The sequence below is a fragment of the Lissotriton helveticus genome, chromosome 8 (assembly GCF_964261635.1).
Source record: "Lissotriton helveticus chromosome 8, aLisHel1.1, whole genome shotgun sequence".
Classification (NCBI taxonomy): domain Eukaryota; kingdom Metazoa; phylum Chordata; class Amphibia; order Caudata; family Salamandridae; genus Lissotriton; species Lissotriton helveticus.
In genome coordinates, this window is record NC_136069.1 from 185,945,631 (window position 1) to 185,965,218 (window position 19,588).

At 48.1% G+C, this 19,588-nt stretch overlaps 1 protein-coding gene across 5 annotated transcripts in view; it reads right to left on the bottom strand.

Annotated features, from left to right (window-relative positions):
- Positions 1-19,588, bottom strand: part of TTC3 (tetratricopeptide repeat domain 3) — a 1,911,479-nt gene that overhangs the window by 1,222,091 nt on the left and 669,800 nt on the right. For all 5 annotated transcript variants that reach the window (XM_078656864.1, XM_078656865.1, XM_078656863.1 and 2 more), the window contains 6 exons: positions 18,818-18,955; positions 18,638-18,718; positions 5,898-6,010; positions 5,486-5,612; positions 5,005-5,127; positions 3,908-4,009 (listed from right to left, as the gene is read on the bottom strand). In XM_078656864.1, coding sequence (XP_078512990.1) covers positions 3,908-4,009; positions 5,005-5,127; positions 5,486-5,612; positions 5,898-6,010; positions 18,638-18,718; positions 18,818-18,955 — 684 coding nt within the window. The remainder of the gene's footprint in view (positions 1-3,907; positions 4,010-5,004; positions 5,128-5,485; positions 5,613-5,897; positions 6,011-18,637; positions 18,719-18,817; positions 18,956-19,588) is intronic.

The following is a 19,588-nucleotide window of genomic DNA, read 5'->3' on the forward strand; positions in this document are numbered from 1 at the left end:
ATACCAGTATCTTCGTGCCCAGTCCGGAGCCACAAGGATGACTAGGGCCCGGTCACGCCTGATCTTCTTCAGCACTCTGGGCAGAAGTGGTATAGGCGGAAAGGCGTACAATAGACCGCAGCTCCACTCGTGACGAAAAGCGTCTCCGAACGAGGGCCGCCTTGGAAATTCCAACACGCAGAACTGATGACATTGCGTGTTCTCTTCTGTGGGGAATAGATCTAACCAAGGCTCTTCCCACTGCCGAAAGAGGCCTTGCGCCACGTCAGAGTTCAGACGCCATTTGTGATCCATCATGCACCGACAGCTGGGTTCGTCCGCCCTGGCGTTCAGGGAACCTGCCAGGTGTTGAACCACCAGGGTGACGCCCTGGTGTTCCAGCCACTGCCAGAGGCGCAGTGCCTCCTGGCAAAGGGTCCACGACCCCACCCCGCCCTGTTTGTTGCAATACCACATGGTGGTGGTGTTGTCCGTGAACACCTGCACTACACTTCCCCGGACAGAGGGAAGGAATGCCTTCAGTGCCAGCCGGATCGCCCGCAGCTCCATGTGGCCCCCCAGCCCAGGAGGGACGCATCCGTCACAACTACTTGCTCCGGCTGGGGTAGGAGAGAATCTGCCGCTGACCCAATCGCGGTCCGTGAGCCCCCACTGCAACTGTCTCGCAGTGCCCTCCGAGATCAGGACATGGTCAGACAGGTTGCCCTGATGCTAGGCCCACTGAAACTTCAGGTCCCACTGCAGAGCCCGCATCCGCCACCTGGCGTGATGCACCAGAAGGATGCAGGAGGCCATCAGCCCCAGAAGCCGTAGCGTCAACCTGACCGAGACCCGGGATAAAGGCTGAAAGATCGGAATCAGAGCCTTAATATCCCGAACCCGCTGCTCGGGCGGAAAAACCAGAAACTGCGCCGAATCCAGAACCGCTCCGATGAAGAGGAGCCTTTGAGAGGGACACAGGTGTGACTTCGGCACATTGATGGAAAACCCCAGCAAGTGCAGGAGGTCGGCCGTACTCTGGAGGTGGCTGACGACTGTCTGGGGCGAGCCCGCCTTCAACAACCAGTTGTCGAGGTAGGGGAAGACTGACACCCCTAACCTGCGCAGATGAGCCGCGACCACCGCCATCACTTTCGTGAACACCCGTGGGGCGCTCATAAGGCCGAAGGGGAGCGCGGTGACCTGGAAGTGCTCGTGGCCTACCATGAACCGCAGGTAACGCCGGTGGGCCGGAAGGACGGGGATGTGGAAATACACGTCCTGCAAGACCAACGCTACCATCCATTCTCCAGGGTCCAGGGCAGCTAAGACCTGAGCCAAAGTCAGCATCTTGAACTTCTCCTTCCGGAGGAAGCCGTTGACGTTCCGCAGGTCCAAGATAGGGTGTAGGCCCCCTTTGCCCTTCTTGGGAACCAGAAAGTAGTGGGAGTAACAACCACGCCCTACTTCTGGCCCAGGAACGCGCTTGATGGCCCACTTGGCCAAGAGGGCCGACATTTCCTCTTGCAGAAGTTGCAAGTGATCCCCCGACACGTAGTGGTACTGCGGTGGAATGGCTGTAGGGGTCGCCTCGAAGGGGAGGGAATAGCCCCTTCAGACGATTTGCAGCACCCACCTGTCCGATGTGATGGTGCGCCAGTGGAGGAGGTGATGGCGAACCCTACCCCCATGGGCGTTAAATGGGCCTGAAAGCTCAGACTAGGAAGGCTTTGAGGCAGATGTTGCAGGGGTGGATGTGGGCTGACCTCGCCTGTGTGCCCTGGCACCGCCACGACAGTTACCACGTCCGCCGCCGTGCTGGGTGTTAGACTGCGGCACGTGGCTGGCAGGACGTGAAGGGGCGCCACTTCCTTGGCCACGAAAGGAGCGAAAAGCAGACTGCTGCTGACGCCGGCCTGAGAGGCCCAAGGACTTGGCCGTAGCCCTGGAGTCCTTGAAGCGTTCAAGCGCATGATCTGCCTTGCCACCAAAGAGGTGGCTGCCACCAAACGGCATGTCCATGAGGGCAGAGAGGCAAAGAGGGGGTGGGTAGGTGGGTTGGTTGGGACACAAACCCAGGCAAAGAGGGGGTGGGTTGGTTGGAACACAAACCCAGGCAAAGAGGGGGTGGGTGGGTGGGTTGGTTGGGACACAAACCCAGGCAAAGAGGGGGTGGGTGGGTTGGGACACAAACCCAGGCAAAGAGGGGGTGGGTTGGAACACAAATCCAGGCAAAGTGGGGGTTACACAAACCCAGGCAAAGTGGGGGGTGGGAGCGGGGGTTACACAAACCTAGGCAAAGTGGGCAGGTGGGTGGATGGGTGGGACACAAACCTAGGCAAAGTAGGGGAGGTGGGTGGGTGGGACACAAACCCAGGCAAAGTGGGGGGGACACAAACCCAGGCAAAGTGGGGGGGTACACAAACCCAAGCAAAGTGGGAGGGGTGGGTGGATGGGACACAAACCCAGGCAAAAGGGGGGGGGGGGGACACAAACCCAGGCAAAGTGGGAGTCAAAAATCAAGGCAAAGGGGGGCAGGCGGGACAATTACCCAGGCAAAAAGGGGGGGTGCAAGAGGGACAAAAACCCAAGCAAAAAGTGGTGGGGGTGGGAGGGACAAAAACCCAGAAAACAATGGGACAAAGTCCCAGGCAAAGTAGGGATGTGCGGGAGGGACAACATCCCAGGCGGGGGGTGGGTCTGAGGGAGGGACAAAAACAGAGACAAAGGAGAGGTGGGTTTAGAGGAGCAGGCACCCAGGCAAAGGAAAGGTGGGCAGGAGGACCAAGCGCCTAGATAAAGGAGGATGAGAGGGGCAAGCACCCAGACAAAGGAGGATGGGCGGAAGGGGAAAGCACCCAGACAAGGGGTGGTATGCAGGGGGCAAGCACGCAGATAACAGAGGAAGGGCAGGAGAGTTTGGGGGAAGCACAGAGACAATGGAGGATGGCTGGTAGGGGCAGCGGCAAGCTTAAGGACAATAGAGTGTGGGTGGGAATGTCTGGGGAACCCTCCGAACAATAGAGGATGGGCAGGAGGACCAGGGGGAAGCACACAGACGACGGAGGGTGGGTGGGGGCTAAGCAGACGGACAACAGAGGCTGGGCAGGAGTAAGCACAGAGACAACAAAGGATGGGTGGAAGGGAGTGGGAGAGGAACATGAAGAGGGAGAAGTACAGAAGACAGACAGCTGGAAATCACACACACTCTTGTAGAGTGCTTAAAGAAAAAGAAGCATTTGAAAACACGAGGAGTGGAAGGACACAGTAAGTTGTCCATGATCCAGGGGAAGAAAATATATAGAAAGAGGAAGGAAACCCAAAGAAAGCTGGCGAATATGAAGTACGTCAATGAGAGTGAAAAATGAAGATTAGCAATGGTAAGCCATTGCTGGCCTCTAAGCCCACTGCAGGGTAACAAAAGGTCTCTCAATTGGTAAGAACAAACAAATGTAATGTTCACTTGCCTTCCTTTTTTTAGCTTGATTTAAATCCTTGTGTTAATATGCAGAAGACTAAGTGTGGGTGGATGGAAGGGTAGCCTGAATGTGAACAAACCCAACCATGCTCCAGTACCTTTTTTTTTAAGTGATAGACCGGCTGATATGACGGTGCCCAGGGCTATCAGACATCCCACATGTAGGACTATAGAACCTAGCCTTCTCTACTAACAACATTTGCACTTCCTGCAACTTAATTTCGAGTAAAAGACCTGGGAGACTGATGACAGAGGAAATAAAGATTTTTTTACTGATCATATTTCTTTTCCTCTTTAAATACCACTCTTTAACTACTAGTGATCAACATCGAACTGTATGATGCTCTACGATTATCTCACATAACATAAAAATTAAATAAGGACAATGCACGCAATGGGAGAAATACAGCATTGAACTGTTCCGTCTGAGTAATTTCTTGCATATCTTACCTTATCATTCTTATCAGAGTATTCAGTTGTCTTAAGTGTCTTCCAACAGTCGATGTGATACTCCACTTTACACAGGTGACAGCAGAACAGACGAATAAATCCCTGAAATAAACATGCATAAACCTTTAGATTTTAAAACGAACTTATTTAGAACTATACATATCTATAATCTATTTCTATTAAGGTACAGTATTCAATACTAAAATAAAGTTACACTTTTGTTAGAAATGCAAGGTAAAAAAGTGATTCTGCCCGATAGTTTGCAAGAGACATTCAGTATTTTTAACAAATTCAATGGAAATTGAAGTCAACCTATGCAAAAATCCTGGAAAAAAATGTACTGTCGCACCATATGATATTTCAAAAATATCATTCTGAGCAATAAAATAACCAGGAGCACGGATTTTATTTGGAAGACAATCAGGAATTATTTGCAATCCGTGTTTTATTTAATGTGGATGAAATGAAAAACAAAATGAATTTGGTCATACATATATTGAGGTAATTGACAAACCACATGGGCATTTTAACTGAAACCCACCACCCTAATCCCCTATTGCTTTTCCTCACCACAAGTAAACAGGCTCAACTTTCTCACATCTTACATACCCTTGCCTGAGTAGTGGGAGGCATGCAACTTTGACTTGTCGTGTGTTCTTAAAACACATTTAATGACATTCTCCAAATGATTTTCAAATCTTTGATTTAGCACTGCATGTCAACTTTTTCTGAACTGTTAAAATATTCATATTCCTTTTGTTCAATTGCTTGGAAGCCCAAATACACAATATGTTGCTAGTCAATTTTAGGGCATAACAAGATCAAGAGACATCAAGGCTGCTTTCAGCAACAGTATCATATTACCCCATGCAAGCAGTAAATGTTGCCTCTATAGAAAGGGTACAGATAGGCACTTTGCAGATAACACCACATGTTCCTCCCATGGCTCTAAACCTATTTTGTGGTGGATGACAAAAATAACTACTGCTAAGCATTCAATCCTGACTACGAGGACACCCAGCTCAAACTTCAAATCCTAACGCCAATATATTGTGAAACATATGTAAAACTGTTGGACAGATATGATAACACTTAACCTCAAAATCCGGATCGGTGAAATAGATATGCTTATTGTTGTATCCCTTGCACAGCGGGTAACGGCATATTGCATCAGGTTTTGGAGGGAATTTACACTCTTCAATACATTTCTCTAACAGCATCTAGGTAAGAAAAACAAAAACGGAAAATGATTAAAGATATTATTTATATTTTGTGATCTAAAGTAAAACGAAGTGAATACGATTAACAACTTATAGAATATATAATACATTTTAACAAGTGTAGGGAACATATTTACACACACAGTTTTGCTATATACTCAAATGTTTATGTGGTATAGAAAGAATAATTTGAAAAAGGCATCTGCATAGCTATGTTGAATTGAAGGCACAAAAACAGAGGTTAAAGCAATATCCTCTAACAGGATCTGTAGTAAAGACACAATTTAAAGTACTGGAAACAACATGAAATAAAATATACTCTTGGACAATATTAAACTGAAAGGAAAGCCATTCTTACCTGCAGTTTTTCTGGCCTCGTCTCTTCAATAATAACAGATGTTGTGGGCCACTTTAATACTCCAGGCACTATTTTACGATTCAGCATGATCTGGCATTTAATAAACTGATTTTTGGCTTCTGCAAATCTAAAACAGTATTATCAAGATCATTCACGTTCATACATCCAGAGGAAATTACAATTATTAAAACACATTCCTTTTATGTATCATCAAATTCTATGATACAGAGATCAACAAAATATTTAGTTTTATTGGGATAGGCAAATCAGGTGAAGTGTATTATTGTAACAACGATGGAGCAGATTGTATTCAGTAGGCAGGATACACAACTTAATCTGTTAGTATATGAAAAATAACTTGAATCAGCATTAAAAATAGGTCTCCAAAAAAAAAAAAAGTTAGAATACTAACCTGTTTTGCCTTAAATGCACACTTCCGATTCCATAGAATGCCAAACAGTTAAACCTCTGCTTGGTATACTTTTCTATTATTTTGTTGAACTGCTGTTCAGCGCTCGTTAATTCCTGCCAAAAGTAACAACAAAACAGGGAATCATTTAAAGCAGGTAGGTCACATTAACTCAGCCACTGTATTTATTACTTTACGGAGATTATTACTAGAACTTTCTAGCACTAGAAGCTGCCTTTTGGCTATGTGTTACTGCTTCTACTGTACATGTCTGCTGAAAAAAGTTCATAAGCAAGATCCTTGCTCCGATACTTCTCAGTGGCTCCCATTAACATTGTGGTCACCAGTCGAACGGCAGGCTACGCAGTAAATCTATCAGAAGCCTCCTGAAATTAAATCAGTTCGATTCTGCCCCCAGGCTTTAGTGTGATTGCAGTCTCTTGGGCCGGGTACTCCTCTATCACCCATTAAGGACATCTGCAGCTAGAAGGATTGTTAGTGGATCAGATGTGAGAAGGCTGAAATGATGTGCACTGAGGTGGCATCTCCTTCAAGGTCTCACAGTTCTGTTTTCAATAGACACTGCACACATAACATACTATACATTCTCATTTTAGCTTCTAATGTCCTCCACTCCCATCAGCTGCTATGAAAAGCTTTTGACTTTGGCTTTACATACTTATGTTTACACAGATTCAAATGTTTCTACAATCTATCAGTAATAGGTTTGGGCTATCCATATAGGTCAAGTTACTCTAGTAAACGTGTTCTATCATCAGGACACTACTCAACCCGAAAATCAGGTTTATGGAGTGGCAAGATTTTTCAGATTAATAACTAACACAGGTTGACTATTAAATGTAGGTGTCTATTGTGCTGTTGATAGTATTGGTTTTGTTCAGCTTGTCGGCCTCCTCTAGGTCCGTAGTTAGAGTTTGCACTTTCTGGTGTGAAAGAACTGTCTCCCTCTGAGTTAGAATAATTAGTATCTGAAAAGGTTAATATCTTTCTCCTTGGTCCATACTGATATTGATTTGTTTGATCTTGTTGACAATCTTGGCAATAGTTGGGATTCAGGTATGGATACGCCTTTTCTTGGGTGTACCATCTTTTATCCTGTTTAAGTTTGTCAGTTTTCTTTTTTCTCTAGTTTCGTTTTTGCCTCTTCTAACGATGTCATACTAGTTTTTCGACCAGATTCTGGATTTCCTGATTGAGGACCACCACCACTTCTCTGGCCGTCGCCACAATCAGGTACATCCAGTCTCTGGAACATCTATTGGATATGTGTGACAATCTTTCCAAGAACTTGCGTATTTCTGTGAACAAGGCCGTAACCCTCAAACCCGATGGAATTAAACCAATACTATCAAAAGCAGCCTTCTTTTTTTAGGGAGAGGTTACAACAGAGGAAGGCCAAGGTATCTGAGAGCAAACAGGGGGAATTATCACCAAGCAGACACTCCACCTCCACAAACATACATGAGAACCAGAAACCAACAGTATTGGAGGTAAAAGATGACAGATTAGGTTTTCAATTGATCAAAACATCAACTCAGTAAAGAAGAAGTGGAAATATTCAGTAAGGGCCTATCATTTGTTTCTGGCAGTCCGTGTAACAAGTTCCAACTGAATTTAGACATATTTTCCTTCTTTAGGGACATAAGGTTAAAGAGATTATTTGTTGAGAATAGTGGCGAGGATATGGAAACAAATAGATCAGGTTGCAAACCAAAGTCTACTTTCACCCCCACTCTAGACATGGTAGGCCCAGAAGTCGCCATCTTCGACCAAACAGTTTTGAAAGAACTGCAAAATGTTACTAGATATAACCATCAAAACAACTATAACCATCAAAGCAACTATAACCTTACAAAAAAATAAAGCGCTGCCCTAAAGACCTTACAAGACAGTAGGGATATCATTGTCAAACCCTGTGACAAAAGGGGTGGGATAGTGATGATGGACAGGAACGTTTATACTACCAAGATTCAAGAACTGCTAGCAGTCCGCGAATACTACAGGCCAGTAAATCGAGCTACACAAACACACAAATTACAAAGATTACAAAAAAAGCTCTGGAAGAAGGCGACATTTGCCGCAAGGAATACAAATTTCGAAATAAAGACAACCCAGTGATACCTGCTCTCTATGGAGTGCCTAAGACACATAAAAACATCAATAATCCACCAATGCGCCCCATTGTCTCCTCTATTAATTTGAGTACAGAACCCATATCAAAATATGTCGATAATTTCTTGTGTCCTTTAACTTTTACCTATCAATCGTACCTTAAGGATACAGGGGACATTATTAACGAGATAGAGAACATGCCTTTTGACCCAAATAGAGAATTCTTAGTAACACTAGATATAGAGGCACTCTATACAAACATACCCCAAGGGAGAGCCATAGAGGCTGTAGCAACGGATGGTTTTTAGAGTGTCTTGAATTAGTTCTACACAACAACTATTGAGTTCAATAGTGACCTGTACCAGCAAATAAAGGGAACCAGCATGGGAGCTGCATGCGCTCCCAGTATTGCAAAAAATGTTATGCGTGAGTTTGAGCAAAAACACATTTTCAATGAGGTAGCACCATATTTTGAAAATGTAAAAATATGGCACAGATTTATAGATGACATCTTTCTAATATGGATGAGGGAATAACAGGCTCTTCTCGATTTTATATCCTGGCTGAATTTGAGTGACGCAAACCTGAAATTCACAGCGAATTACAGCAACCAGTATGTGGAATTCCTGGACATAGTCATCTCAGGCAGTAACGGCTACTTAGAAGTCAGCTTCTATAGGAAGTCGTCAGCTAAGAACACAATTCTGAAACATGATCGCTTCCATCCCAACTGCCAAAAGGACTCCATGCCTTTTGGACAATTTTTAAGAGTCAGACGAAATTGTTCAAATATCTCCAAATTTGATATCTATGGAGGGCATTTGAAACAAAGACTGATAGACAGAGGGTATCTCAAAAGGTTAGTAAGGACAGCCTTTAAGAGAGCAAGATTCTATAATCAGGAGGCTCTGCTATCAGGATCGAAACGCCAGAAAACAGACAAGCTAGAATGTGTAATAAACCACTACTCATTTAACTTTCAAGTTAAAAAGATACTGAAGATAAATTGGAATGTTCTTAATGCCACAGAGGAACATGACATCTTGGAGAAACCCATACTAGCGTGCCGCAGAAATACCAACCTAAAAGATAAGTTAGTTCATACCAGGGACTACCCATCTAAGACCCTTGGAGATAGGTCAGGGATAGGAGTGTCACCCATCAAAGGTAACCACAGATGTAGCACGTGTGTTGCCTGCAACACAGCCATTGTAACAGACTGATAAGAATATCGAGGTCGGTACGGCAAGCTAAAAGACATGACAAATTGCAGGAGCAACAACATAATATACCTTATTCTATGTCCCTGCAAGCAAGGGTATGTTGGAGAAACAGGCAGACAATCCAGGGTACGTTACTCTGAACACAAATCTGCTATTAAAAATAAAAAATTCACATCACCTATGGTGCAGCACTGTTACGAACATGCACACACTGTAAAAGATCTGCGCTGGCTGATTCTGGAAAAGGTTAAACCCAAGCCAGGGTGCAATGAGACAAACACACGAAAAGGCCGAGAAACATATTGGATTTTTACCCTCAATACTGTCAAGGAGGGCTTTAATGAGGAAATAGTCTGGAAGATCACGTGAGTGGACACTGCATAATGGTAACTACAAAGCATAGTATAAGTATTACTCTTTGCATTAGATCGCATTATGTGCATTGATGCACAAGTTACTACTTGTGTAACAATATATCTGTAAGAGACATTAGTTAGTATTAGATTCCTTACCTTAGAATATCCCCAGGCGTCAGGCTGGATCCGGAAAATTTTGCGTAGCAGTACACTTGCGCGTCGGTAGGCGTCGTCTGCGGCTCCGCGTCCGTCGACGGCGTCGTGGGCGCCGTGATGACGTCGTCGGAGTACTTAGACGCCGCCTCCGCGTGCTGACGTCAGTTCTTAGACACAGCTTTTCCGCGCCAGAAACGCAGAGCCATGTCAAAAAACCAACACTGGTGCCATTGAAACTAGGGCCCTGAAAGGGGACAACCCTAACCCTAGATATTGGTTCGCAGAACGGGGAGGACGGGTGGGTCGGTAAGGAATCTAATACTAACCAATGTCTCTTACAGATATATCGTTACACAAGTAGTAACTTGTGCATCTGAAAGAGACACGTTAGTATTAGATTCCCTACCTTAGAATAGATACCCCAGCAATACCAACCCCGGTGGTGGGTCTGCGAACCAATAATCACACCAGAAAGTCCTGGAGGACGGAACGGCCAAAGAAGCCATCCCTCCGGACTTGGCTGTCCAGGCAGTAGTGTCTTGCAAACGTGTGCAGCGATGCCCACGTAGCTGCCTGACAGATGTCTTGTAAGGGCACACCCCTGCCCAGGGCAGTGGTAGTCGCCGTGGCTCGGGTAGAATGAGCCCGCAATCCAACAGGGGGCTTCTTCCTAGCCAAGGAGTAGCATGCCTGGATACACAAGATGATCCACCGGGAGATGGTCCTCTTGTGCACCGCTTTCCCCTTCTTAGCGCCCACGTAACCAACAAAGAGTTGGTCATCCATCCGGAACTGGCGTGTGCGATCCAGATAAAATGAGAGCGCACGTTTTGGGTCCAGATGGTGGAGCCGCTCTTCCTCTTTAGAGGGATGCGGTGGCGGGAAGAAGGTTGGCAAGGTGATAGACTGCCCGATGTGAAAGGCCGTGACAACCTTGGGCAGGAAAGAGGGTTTGGTACGAAGCACCACTTTGTCCGGATGGACAGACAGAAAAGGTGGAGTACAAGAAAGAGCCTGGAGCTCACTCACTCTCCTGGCAGAGGTGATGGCAACCAGGAAAGCAGTCTTCAAAGTCAGAAGGCGAAGAGGACAGTTGTGAAGTGGCTCAAAGGGAGTGCACATCAGGAATGTTAAAACCAGGTTCAAGTCCCACTGAGGCATCACAAACGGAACAGGAGGAAACGTGTGAGTGATGCCCTTAAGAAATCTATTTACAATAGGGGACTTGAACAAAGAAGGCTGATCAGGTAGCCTGAGAAAGGCTGAAAGGGCAGAAAGGTAGCCCTTGATAGTGCCCAGAGCAGAGCCCTGCTGGGCAAGAGAAAGAAGGAAGGGAAGAACCTCAGAAAGAGGGGCAGAAAGAGGATCCACAGCCTTTGCTGTGCACCATGCCACAAATCTGTTCCACCTGCAGGTGTATACCGACTTTGTGGAGGGACGCCTGGCTGCCAGAATGATGTTACAGACTTCAGAAGGCAAGACAAATGGCCTCAACTGTCGCCGCTCAATCTCCAAGCATGGAGGTGGAGACTGGACAGGTTCGGGTGGAGGACCGTCCCCTGCTGCTGCGACAGAAGGTCCTCCTGAAGAGGCAGTCGAACCGGGGGATCGATTGACAGACTGAGTAGCTCTGGATACCAGTACCTTCGAGCCCAGTCCGGAGCCACAAGGATGACTTGGGCCCGGTCGCGCTTGATCTTCTTCAGCACTCTGGGCAGAAGTGGTATAGGCGGAAAGGCGTACAACAGACCGCAACTCCACTTGCGACGAAAAGCGTCTCCGAGCGAGTGCCGCCTTGGAAATTCCAACACGCAGAACTGATGACATTGCGCGTTCTCTTCGGTGGCGAATAGATCTAACCAAGGCTCTCCCCATCGTTGAAAGAGGCCTTGCGCCACGTCCGAGTTCAGACGCCATTCGTGATCCATCATGCACCGACGGCTGAGCTCGTCCGCCCTGGCGTTCAGAGAACCTGCCAGGTGTTGAGCCACCAGGGTCACGCCCTGGCGTTCCAGCCATTGCCAAAGGCGAAAAGCCCCTTGACAAAGGATCCACGACCCCACCCCGCCTTGTTTGTTGCAGTACCACATGGCGGTGGTGTTGTCCGTGAACACCTGCACTACACTCCCCCGGACAGAGGGGAGAAATGCCTTCAGTGCCAGACGAATCGCCCTGAGCTCCAACAGGTTGATGTGGAGCCGGGACTCCGCCGGAGACCAGAGGCCTCTGATCTCCGCCTCTCCCAAGTGGCCTCCCCAGCCCTGGAGGGACGCGTCCGTCACAACTACGTGCTCCGGTTGGGGAAGGGAGAGGGATCTGCCGCTGACCCAATCGCGGTCCGTAAGCCACCACTGCAGCTGTCTCGCAGTGCCCTCCGAGATCAGGACGTGGTCGGATAGGTTGCCCTGATGCTGGGCCCACTGAAACTTCAGGTCCCACTGCAGAGCCCGCATCCGCCACCTGGCGTGATGCACCAGTAGGATGCAGGAGGCCATCAGCCCCAGAAGCCGCAGCGTCAACCTGACCGAAACCCGGGATAACGGCTGAAAGATGGGAATCAGAGCCTGAATATCCCGGACCCGCTGTTCGGGCGGATAAACCCGAAACCGCGCCGAGTCCAGAACCGCTCCGATGAAGAGGAGCTTCTGAGAGGGGACAGGTGTGACTTCGGCACATTGATGGAGAACCCCAGCTGGTGCAGGAGGTCTGCCGTCGTCAGGGGGTGGCTGACGACTGTCTGGGGCGAGCCCGCCTTCAACAACCAGTCATCGAGGTAGGGGAAGACTGAAACCCCTAACCTGCGCAGATGAGCTGCGACCACCGCCATCACTTTCGTGAACACCCGTGGGGCGCTGGTAAGGCCGAAGGGGAGCACGGTAAATTGAAAGTGCTCGTGGCCCACCATGAACCGCAGGTAGCGCCGGTGGGCAGGCAGGACGGGGATATGAAAATAAGCGTCCTGCAAGTCCAACGCTACCATCCAGTCTCCTGGGTCCAGGGCAGCAAGGACCTGAGCCAGCGTCAACATCTTGAACTTCTCCTTCCGGAGGAAGCCGGTGACGTTCCGCAGGTCCAAGATAGGGCGTAGGCCCCCTTTGCCCTTCCTGGGTAACAGAAAGTAGTGGGAGTAGCAACCACACCCTACTTCTGGCCCAGGAACGCGCTCGATGGCCCCCTTGGCCAAGAGGGCCGTAACTTCCTACTGCAGAAGTCGCAAGTGATCCCCCGATACACGGTGGTTCTGCGGTGGCATGGCTGGAGGAGTCGCCTCGAAGGGGAGGGAGTAGCCCCTTCGGACGATTTGCAGCACCCACCTGTCCGACGTGACAGTGCGCCAGTGGAGGTGGTGATGGCGAACCCTGCCTCCAACTGGCGTCACATGGGCCTGAAAGCACGGACTAGGAGGGTTTTGAGGCGGATGCTGCGGGGGAAGGTGTGGACTGACCTCGCCGTTGCCCCCGACCGCCCGGACGGCGGTTCCCACGGCCACCACCGCGTTGGGTATTACCCTGCGGTGCGTGGCTGGCGGCACGTGTGGGCGCACCCCTTCCGTGGCCACGAAAGGAGTGATAGGCAGCCGGTTGCTGGCGTTGGCCCGAAAGGCCTAAGGACTTGGTCGTAGCCCTGGAGTCCTTAAAACGCTCAAGCGCATGGTCTGCCTTGTCGCCAAAGAGGCGACGGCCATCGAACGGCATGCCCATAAGCGTGTTCTGGACATCTGCCGAGAAGTTGGCGGACCTCAGCCAGGCGTGGCGTCTGACCGCCACCGTCGTTGCCATCGCTCTGCCTAGCGAGTCGGTGGTATCCAGCCCACACCTAATAGAGTATTTTGCTGCATCCCGGCCCTCCACAAGGGCTTGGCCGAGTTTGGCCCGTACCTCCAACGGACACTCTGGCAGCACTTCCGCGACCTTGTCCCACACCGAGTGGGTGTAACGTCCCAAGAGGCAGGCGGTGTTGGAAGACCACAGGCCGAGGCTCAGGGATGAGAAGATCTTCTTCCCATACTGGTCATACCTCTTGGATTCCCGATCCGGCGGGGCCGACGGGAATGCGGTCTGGGAATTGGAAGCCTGGATGACCAGGCTCTCGGGGGTGGGGTGGGTGGACAGGAAACATGGGTCGCCCGGGGCTGGGCGGTGGCATCTGGCCACGTTCCTATTTACGGGCGAACCCGTAGCGGGCCTGGACCAAGTGCCCAAAAGAACGTCCGTCAAGGCCTCATTAAAGGGCAGCAGAGGCTCGGCCGAGCTTGACTGCGGTTTAAGGACCTCAGTGAGGAGGTTAGTCCTCACGGCCGTGACGGGGAGCTCAAGGCCCAAGGCCTTGGCAGCCCTCATCAGCACCACACTATAAGTTGCTCCCTCCTCCGAAGCCACGGTAGGAGGGGAGACAAAACCAGTGTCTGGAGAGGTGTCCAGGCCACTGGCCTCCCCAAGGTCTCCTGTCCAGTCCTCATGAGACTGACACTCTCTGGTCAGAGGGTCCTCAGACCCCTCCCAGTCCTCCTCCTCACCCATCTCCTGAAATTCAGGGTTCTCAATTAATGGGGCCTGTTCATAAAAGTGAAATTCACCAAACGACGTCTGGAGCGGCGCCCAACGGGGCCGTCCCGACGGCTGAACAGGAATGGGGGCAGGACCGGGGCCAGCGCCGCCCGGAGCCCGCGCCGGAGGAGACACCTGGGGGTCCGACGCCGGGGAGGCCGTCAGATCCACTGGCGACGAACCAGATCCCGAAGGGGGGCCAGCGGCGTCCTGCGGCGCCGGGCCCGAAGGCGCCGGCGTCGTCGGAACAACTGGACCCCTCGGCGCCGGGCCCGAAGGCGCCGGCGGCGTCGGGATAACGGGGACCTGCGGCACCGGGCCCGAAGGCGCCGGCGGCGTCGAAGCACCCGACGGCCTCGGGGCCGGAGCCGCCGACCCGCTAGGACTCCCAGTCGGGTCCGCTGGGCCCGGAGGCGCCGCGGAGCCCGTCGGAGGAGAGAGTTTCCTCATGGCCATGAGGAAGCGCTCGATCTCCTCCTGCGACGCGTTCAGCCCAGGGACCGGAGGGTGTGGAGCCGAACGCGCCCGCGAATCCGACGGAGCCGCGTGGGTGGTGTCACCCGAACCCCCGGCCGCATCGTGCGAGCGTCGGGGGGAGTCCGAGGAGCGATGCCGCTTGGACTTCTTGTGCCTCTTACCTGACGACTTCGACCCGGAAGAGTGAGGCCTACTCTCGGAGCTGTGGTGGCTCCGGGCCCGCGACCTGTCCCTCGACCTCCCGTGGGATCGGGACCTCTCACGGCGCGGGACCGACTGTCGGAGTTCGAGGCGCCTACGGGACCGCTCCCGCCTGGCTTTCGAAGAGAGGGCCCGACAGTCGGAGCAGGCCTTGTCGTCATGGTCGACGCCCAAGCACGACAAACAGACGCGGTGAGGATCCGTGACCGACATCAGCCGGTCGCAATCGTCACAATGCTTGAAGCCGGGCATCCCTAAGGCACCGAATCGGAGTCGAGAGACTTCGAAACAGGATCAAAAGGATCAAAAAGTGAGTCAAAAATTGCCCAGGGAACTGCTTTTTCCAGATCTGCGCTTGCTGGCGCGGAAAAAAGAAGAACTGACGTCAGCACGCGGAGGCGGCGTCTAAGTACTCCGACGACGTCATCACGGCGCCCACGACGCCGACGACGGACGCGGAGCCGCAGACGACGCCTACCGACGCACAAGGGTACTGCTACGCAAAATTTTCCGGATCCAGTCTGACGCCTGGGGATATTCTAAGGTAAGGAATCTAATACTAGCGTGTCTCTTTCAGATATTAGCTTCTGTGGCCTTTTCAGACTTCACATAACAATCAGAGGGCTGATTATGAGATGTAGCCTGAGAAGTTTACAATTTAAAATTTCTCTCAAACAAATCTTCAGCCCTTGGACACTAGAAATTATAGCATAGTTATAGTCATAAATAAGGCATGCACATCAAAACTTATAATTACTGGTAGATACAAGGAACCATTTCAATATGGCGTACGTTACTTATGAAAAAAACTTTTTTTTCAAATGTCCATCTTACGATTGCCCGCATTAGCCTTCCAACCTACGACAAATGCAGTTAATTCTCCAACTTGTCAGATCGTTAGATTGAGCCTCCAGATACTTTGACAAGTACATCGTGAAGTTTCGTTCCGCATTTATTTTCATCATAAACACCCTCTAACGCACACATTTAAACCTTTTTTCAATAGTTCAACTCGTTTTGCAAAGTTATTCATATATGTTGCCAAGTGGGTAAATACACTATTAATAAATATTTTGCCCCCATGATTACTTGCAACAATGGAAAATCTTTAAAACAATACGGAGAGCAGTCATTCAAAGATGGCGCCACCGTTCGGTATGAAACAAACACAGCGATCGGATTTAGACCACGAGGTCGTCACACGCGACGTATTTCTAATGGCTCCTTTGCTTCCGCATTCTTGACGTCCGGCAGCATAGAAGGACAGGAATTACTGGAGACTCTGGGGAAGAACCAGGATTTGTAGCAAGTAAGCGCGGGGGGGGAAGAGCTGAGGGAATCGTCAAAAAAGGGAGGAAAAAGTACTCTGGTGGGCTTTTGAGCTATTTACTTTTATACCAGCGAGTCCTTTTCGCACACATATACGTGTAAACATTGGGAAGTTAATACGCACCCACATTAGGTGGGTGGACCGTTTTTGAGGAACCAATTTTTTAAGGTGTCTTTCAGATAATCATACTGGACACTTTAGGAACCATACAGGCACCATATGTGAACATAAGTTGGATTAATACAGGCATACACTAACCTAATGATTAAGCCCTTTGTAAATGTGATCCCCGCACCCACATTGGGTGTAGGCATCGTTTTTGATGTAGCCATTTCTATGATCTGTCTTTCAGACAACCATATTGGTTGTCTCTGGTACCATAAAGGCACCTAATGCGAACAACAGCTGTATTAATACAGGCATAAATTAACCTAAAAACGAAAGTCTTTTGCTTACGTGACTCTGGAGTATGTGAGACACTTAAGCAAAGTTTAACCAATGCAAAGTGATTATCTAGCATGCATCATACATCTTAATAATTCTCCCTCCTTTTCAAAGATATTGATTCTGCAAATACCTATCAGCAGTCACTGAGAACCCAGAAAATGACTTCGCCATGCTCCAGAGTAGCATAACGAAACACAATTACACTGCAGGAACCGCTGACCAATTTCGTCATCAAGAGTGGCCTATCATCAAAATAATCCAAATAAAAGGTAATGAGAGTATATCACTTACTTGCACATTGTAGAGACAACAATAAGAAAAGCAGAGAAGGTACAGAGTAGTTGATGTAAATACATATCAATACTGTATTACAGTAACGGTGACAGACAACAAGACGGCCACGGAAAGGATGATAAATTTCCATGTTTGGTGGAAAAGGCTCCTCCCAACAACGTACCAGACCATAGCCGTTATCATGAATACAGCTTAACTCCTTAGGGTTAGTGATGCATATGCGTTATACAAGACATCACGGACCCAGCAGGAGTTTATCACATCGCACCAGGGGAAAAAGGGATATAAGGTGTAAAATTCATCCATCACCTTCCTAGCATGCTGCACACCAAAGATATTCTGACTTAAACCCCAAAATGAATAGTGGGGCATTTCCTAATTTTTCCTTTTTTCCAATCTTTTTCTTTTAAAATAAAACAGTTCTCTCTAAAATACTTTTTCTATCACACGGGGTATTATGGTGAAGGATTGTATCTTTTTTCCTCTTTTTCAATAGGCGTAGTAGCTATAGCCATTGATTTTATTCTAAAGTATCCCTTGGGTAACTTTTCTTAAAATATTCCCTTTGCTTACAGATTCCCCCACTACCCTCTGTTATGAATCTTATCTTTAACGTGAGGTCCTGAAGAAGGTGGATGCAAATAATTTTTACCCACCGAAACGTACGTCGACCCAATGGGCCCCCAGCTGGCAACATAACCATGGATATTAAAGGAAGTGTTTCTTCCATGATTTGAACTGTGTATGCCTTTGAAGCTGGGTGTAGTATGTGTGTGAGGTATGAATGTGAGTGTGGCTGGTAAGGCTGTGATACAATGTGAGTTCGTTGTGGTGTGAGGTTGATCACAGTACGGGGTCTCTGCACAAATAATGTTTTTAATGCACACGAATATGAAATGTTGAATCACATACAAAAGTATTGTGTATAAAAGACAAAAAAGAAAGGTTTATGTATTTAGAAAATGTTTATCTTTTAGAAAAAATGAATTTAATAAAAAATGTATGCATATGAATAAAACATTGCTGCATTCAATGTATTGATATAGCAAAGGGCAGCCCTGTGAGCTTTTCTAGCCATTGTTGAAGAGATACAGGTCGAGTGAGAGTGCTCTTAGAGCCTTTATATATTTTCAGTTTTTTTCTCCAATCTCCCAGACCTATAATTTACCTTTAGGGGGTACCTTTTGGATATTACATACTATGATTTCCGAGCACCAGGACACCTAAGGGTAATCATGTGCTATATAAAAGCATCAACATTACATAACTTCCGTTCAGTAGCTTTAGATTAGAAACAGATTGTGTCAATGTGCAGTTTTTGTTTTCAAGGTTTCATTCATTAGGATTGTGGGACTGTTGACTGTGTTTTCAAATACTTTGGTTAGAAGACCAAACACACAGGTATAGACATGGACTACCAATAGCTAGGTGGGTAATGGTGACTACAAATAGGCAGCAAACCATTCTTTAAAAAAAAGAAACATTTTTTTAATAATTGATAGAAATAGCTACTCTTAAATATTCACAATAACAACATCCTACTTTAAAAAAGTGTTAAAGTCAACATCCAAAGACCTACCTCGGGTTGTCCTATTCCCAAAAGAGCTCGAGCATGTCCATAAATAAGCACAACATAGTCAATCATAGCAAGGTGAAGTTTCTGTAAACAAGAAACCAAAGACTTAGCTCAAGAATAAATCAAGGTGAAAAGCTAAGAGTGATTAACATAAACAACTAAGCAGCTAGATCCTCATCTTACCTTTAACTCGGCAGGATCAACCAAATCCAACAACTGTGAAAAAGCTTGCTCGGCACTGTGAAAACACTGGTCCAACAGAGCTGTGTGGCCGTTCTCAACAAGGGTCTTCAACTTTTCTTGAAGCCCATTCAAATCAATCTACAAAAACAAAGAATTCTTAAAAACCCACAACAGTATTGAACATTGGTATGTGCTAAGATACATAGCAAGACACATGACTTCATGGGCCATTGCAATGGTAAATGAAAATGTTTTTTAATTTGTTTTATATTTCTTTTTATTGAACAGTTTCAACATAACTCACCATCACAATATCATGAATAAGCCGTACCATAAGTCGTTATTTCCAAACATTGACATCATATGTCAGGTCACATTTTCAATATGAGAGAATTCAAGGGGTTTCCAGAGTTTCAGTATCCGCCTGTTTCCCTGCACCCCCTTCTGCACTCTTCATTCTCTGCTTTACCCATTCGCACCAAGCCAGGCCCTGTAATGTAGGTCCTATGCAATATTTTGAGCTGCACCAACCTCAGCCGGGCCTGGATGGCAACCTCCCGCGGGGAGGAAACTGCCTCCTGCAAGTCCTCTTCGTCTAGCTCCAAGCCATCTCTGACCCACCTCTCCTTTAAGGCTTGCAGCGATTCTGCCATGTTATTAATAATTTTTTTAAATAAATAAGCAAAATGGCCTTCTCCGGGAGATGGCCATCAAGTATTCTGTCCTCTAGGGGGAGGCTTCCGGAAGTGTGGTGTTCCCGGATACCTGGGT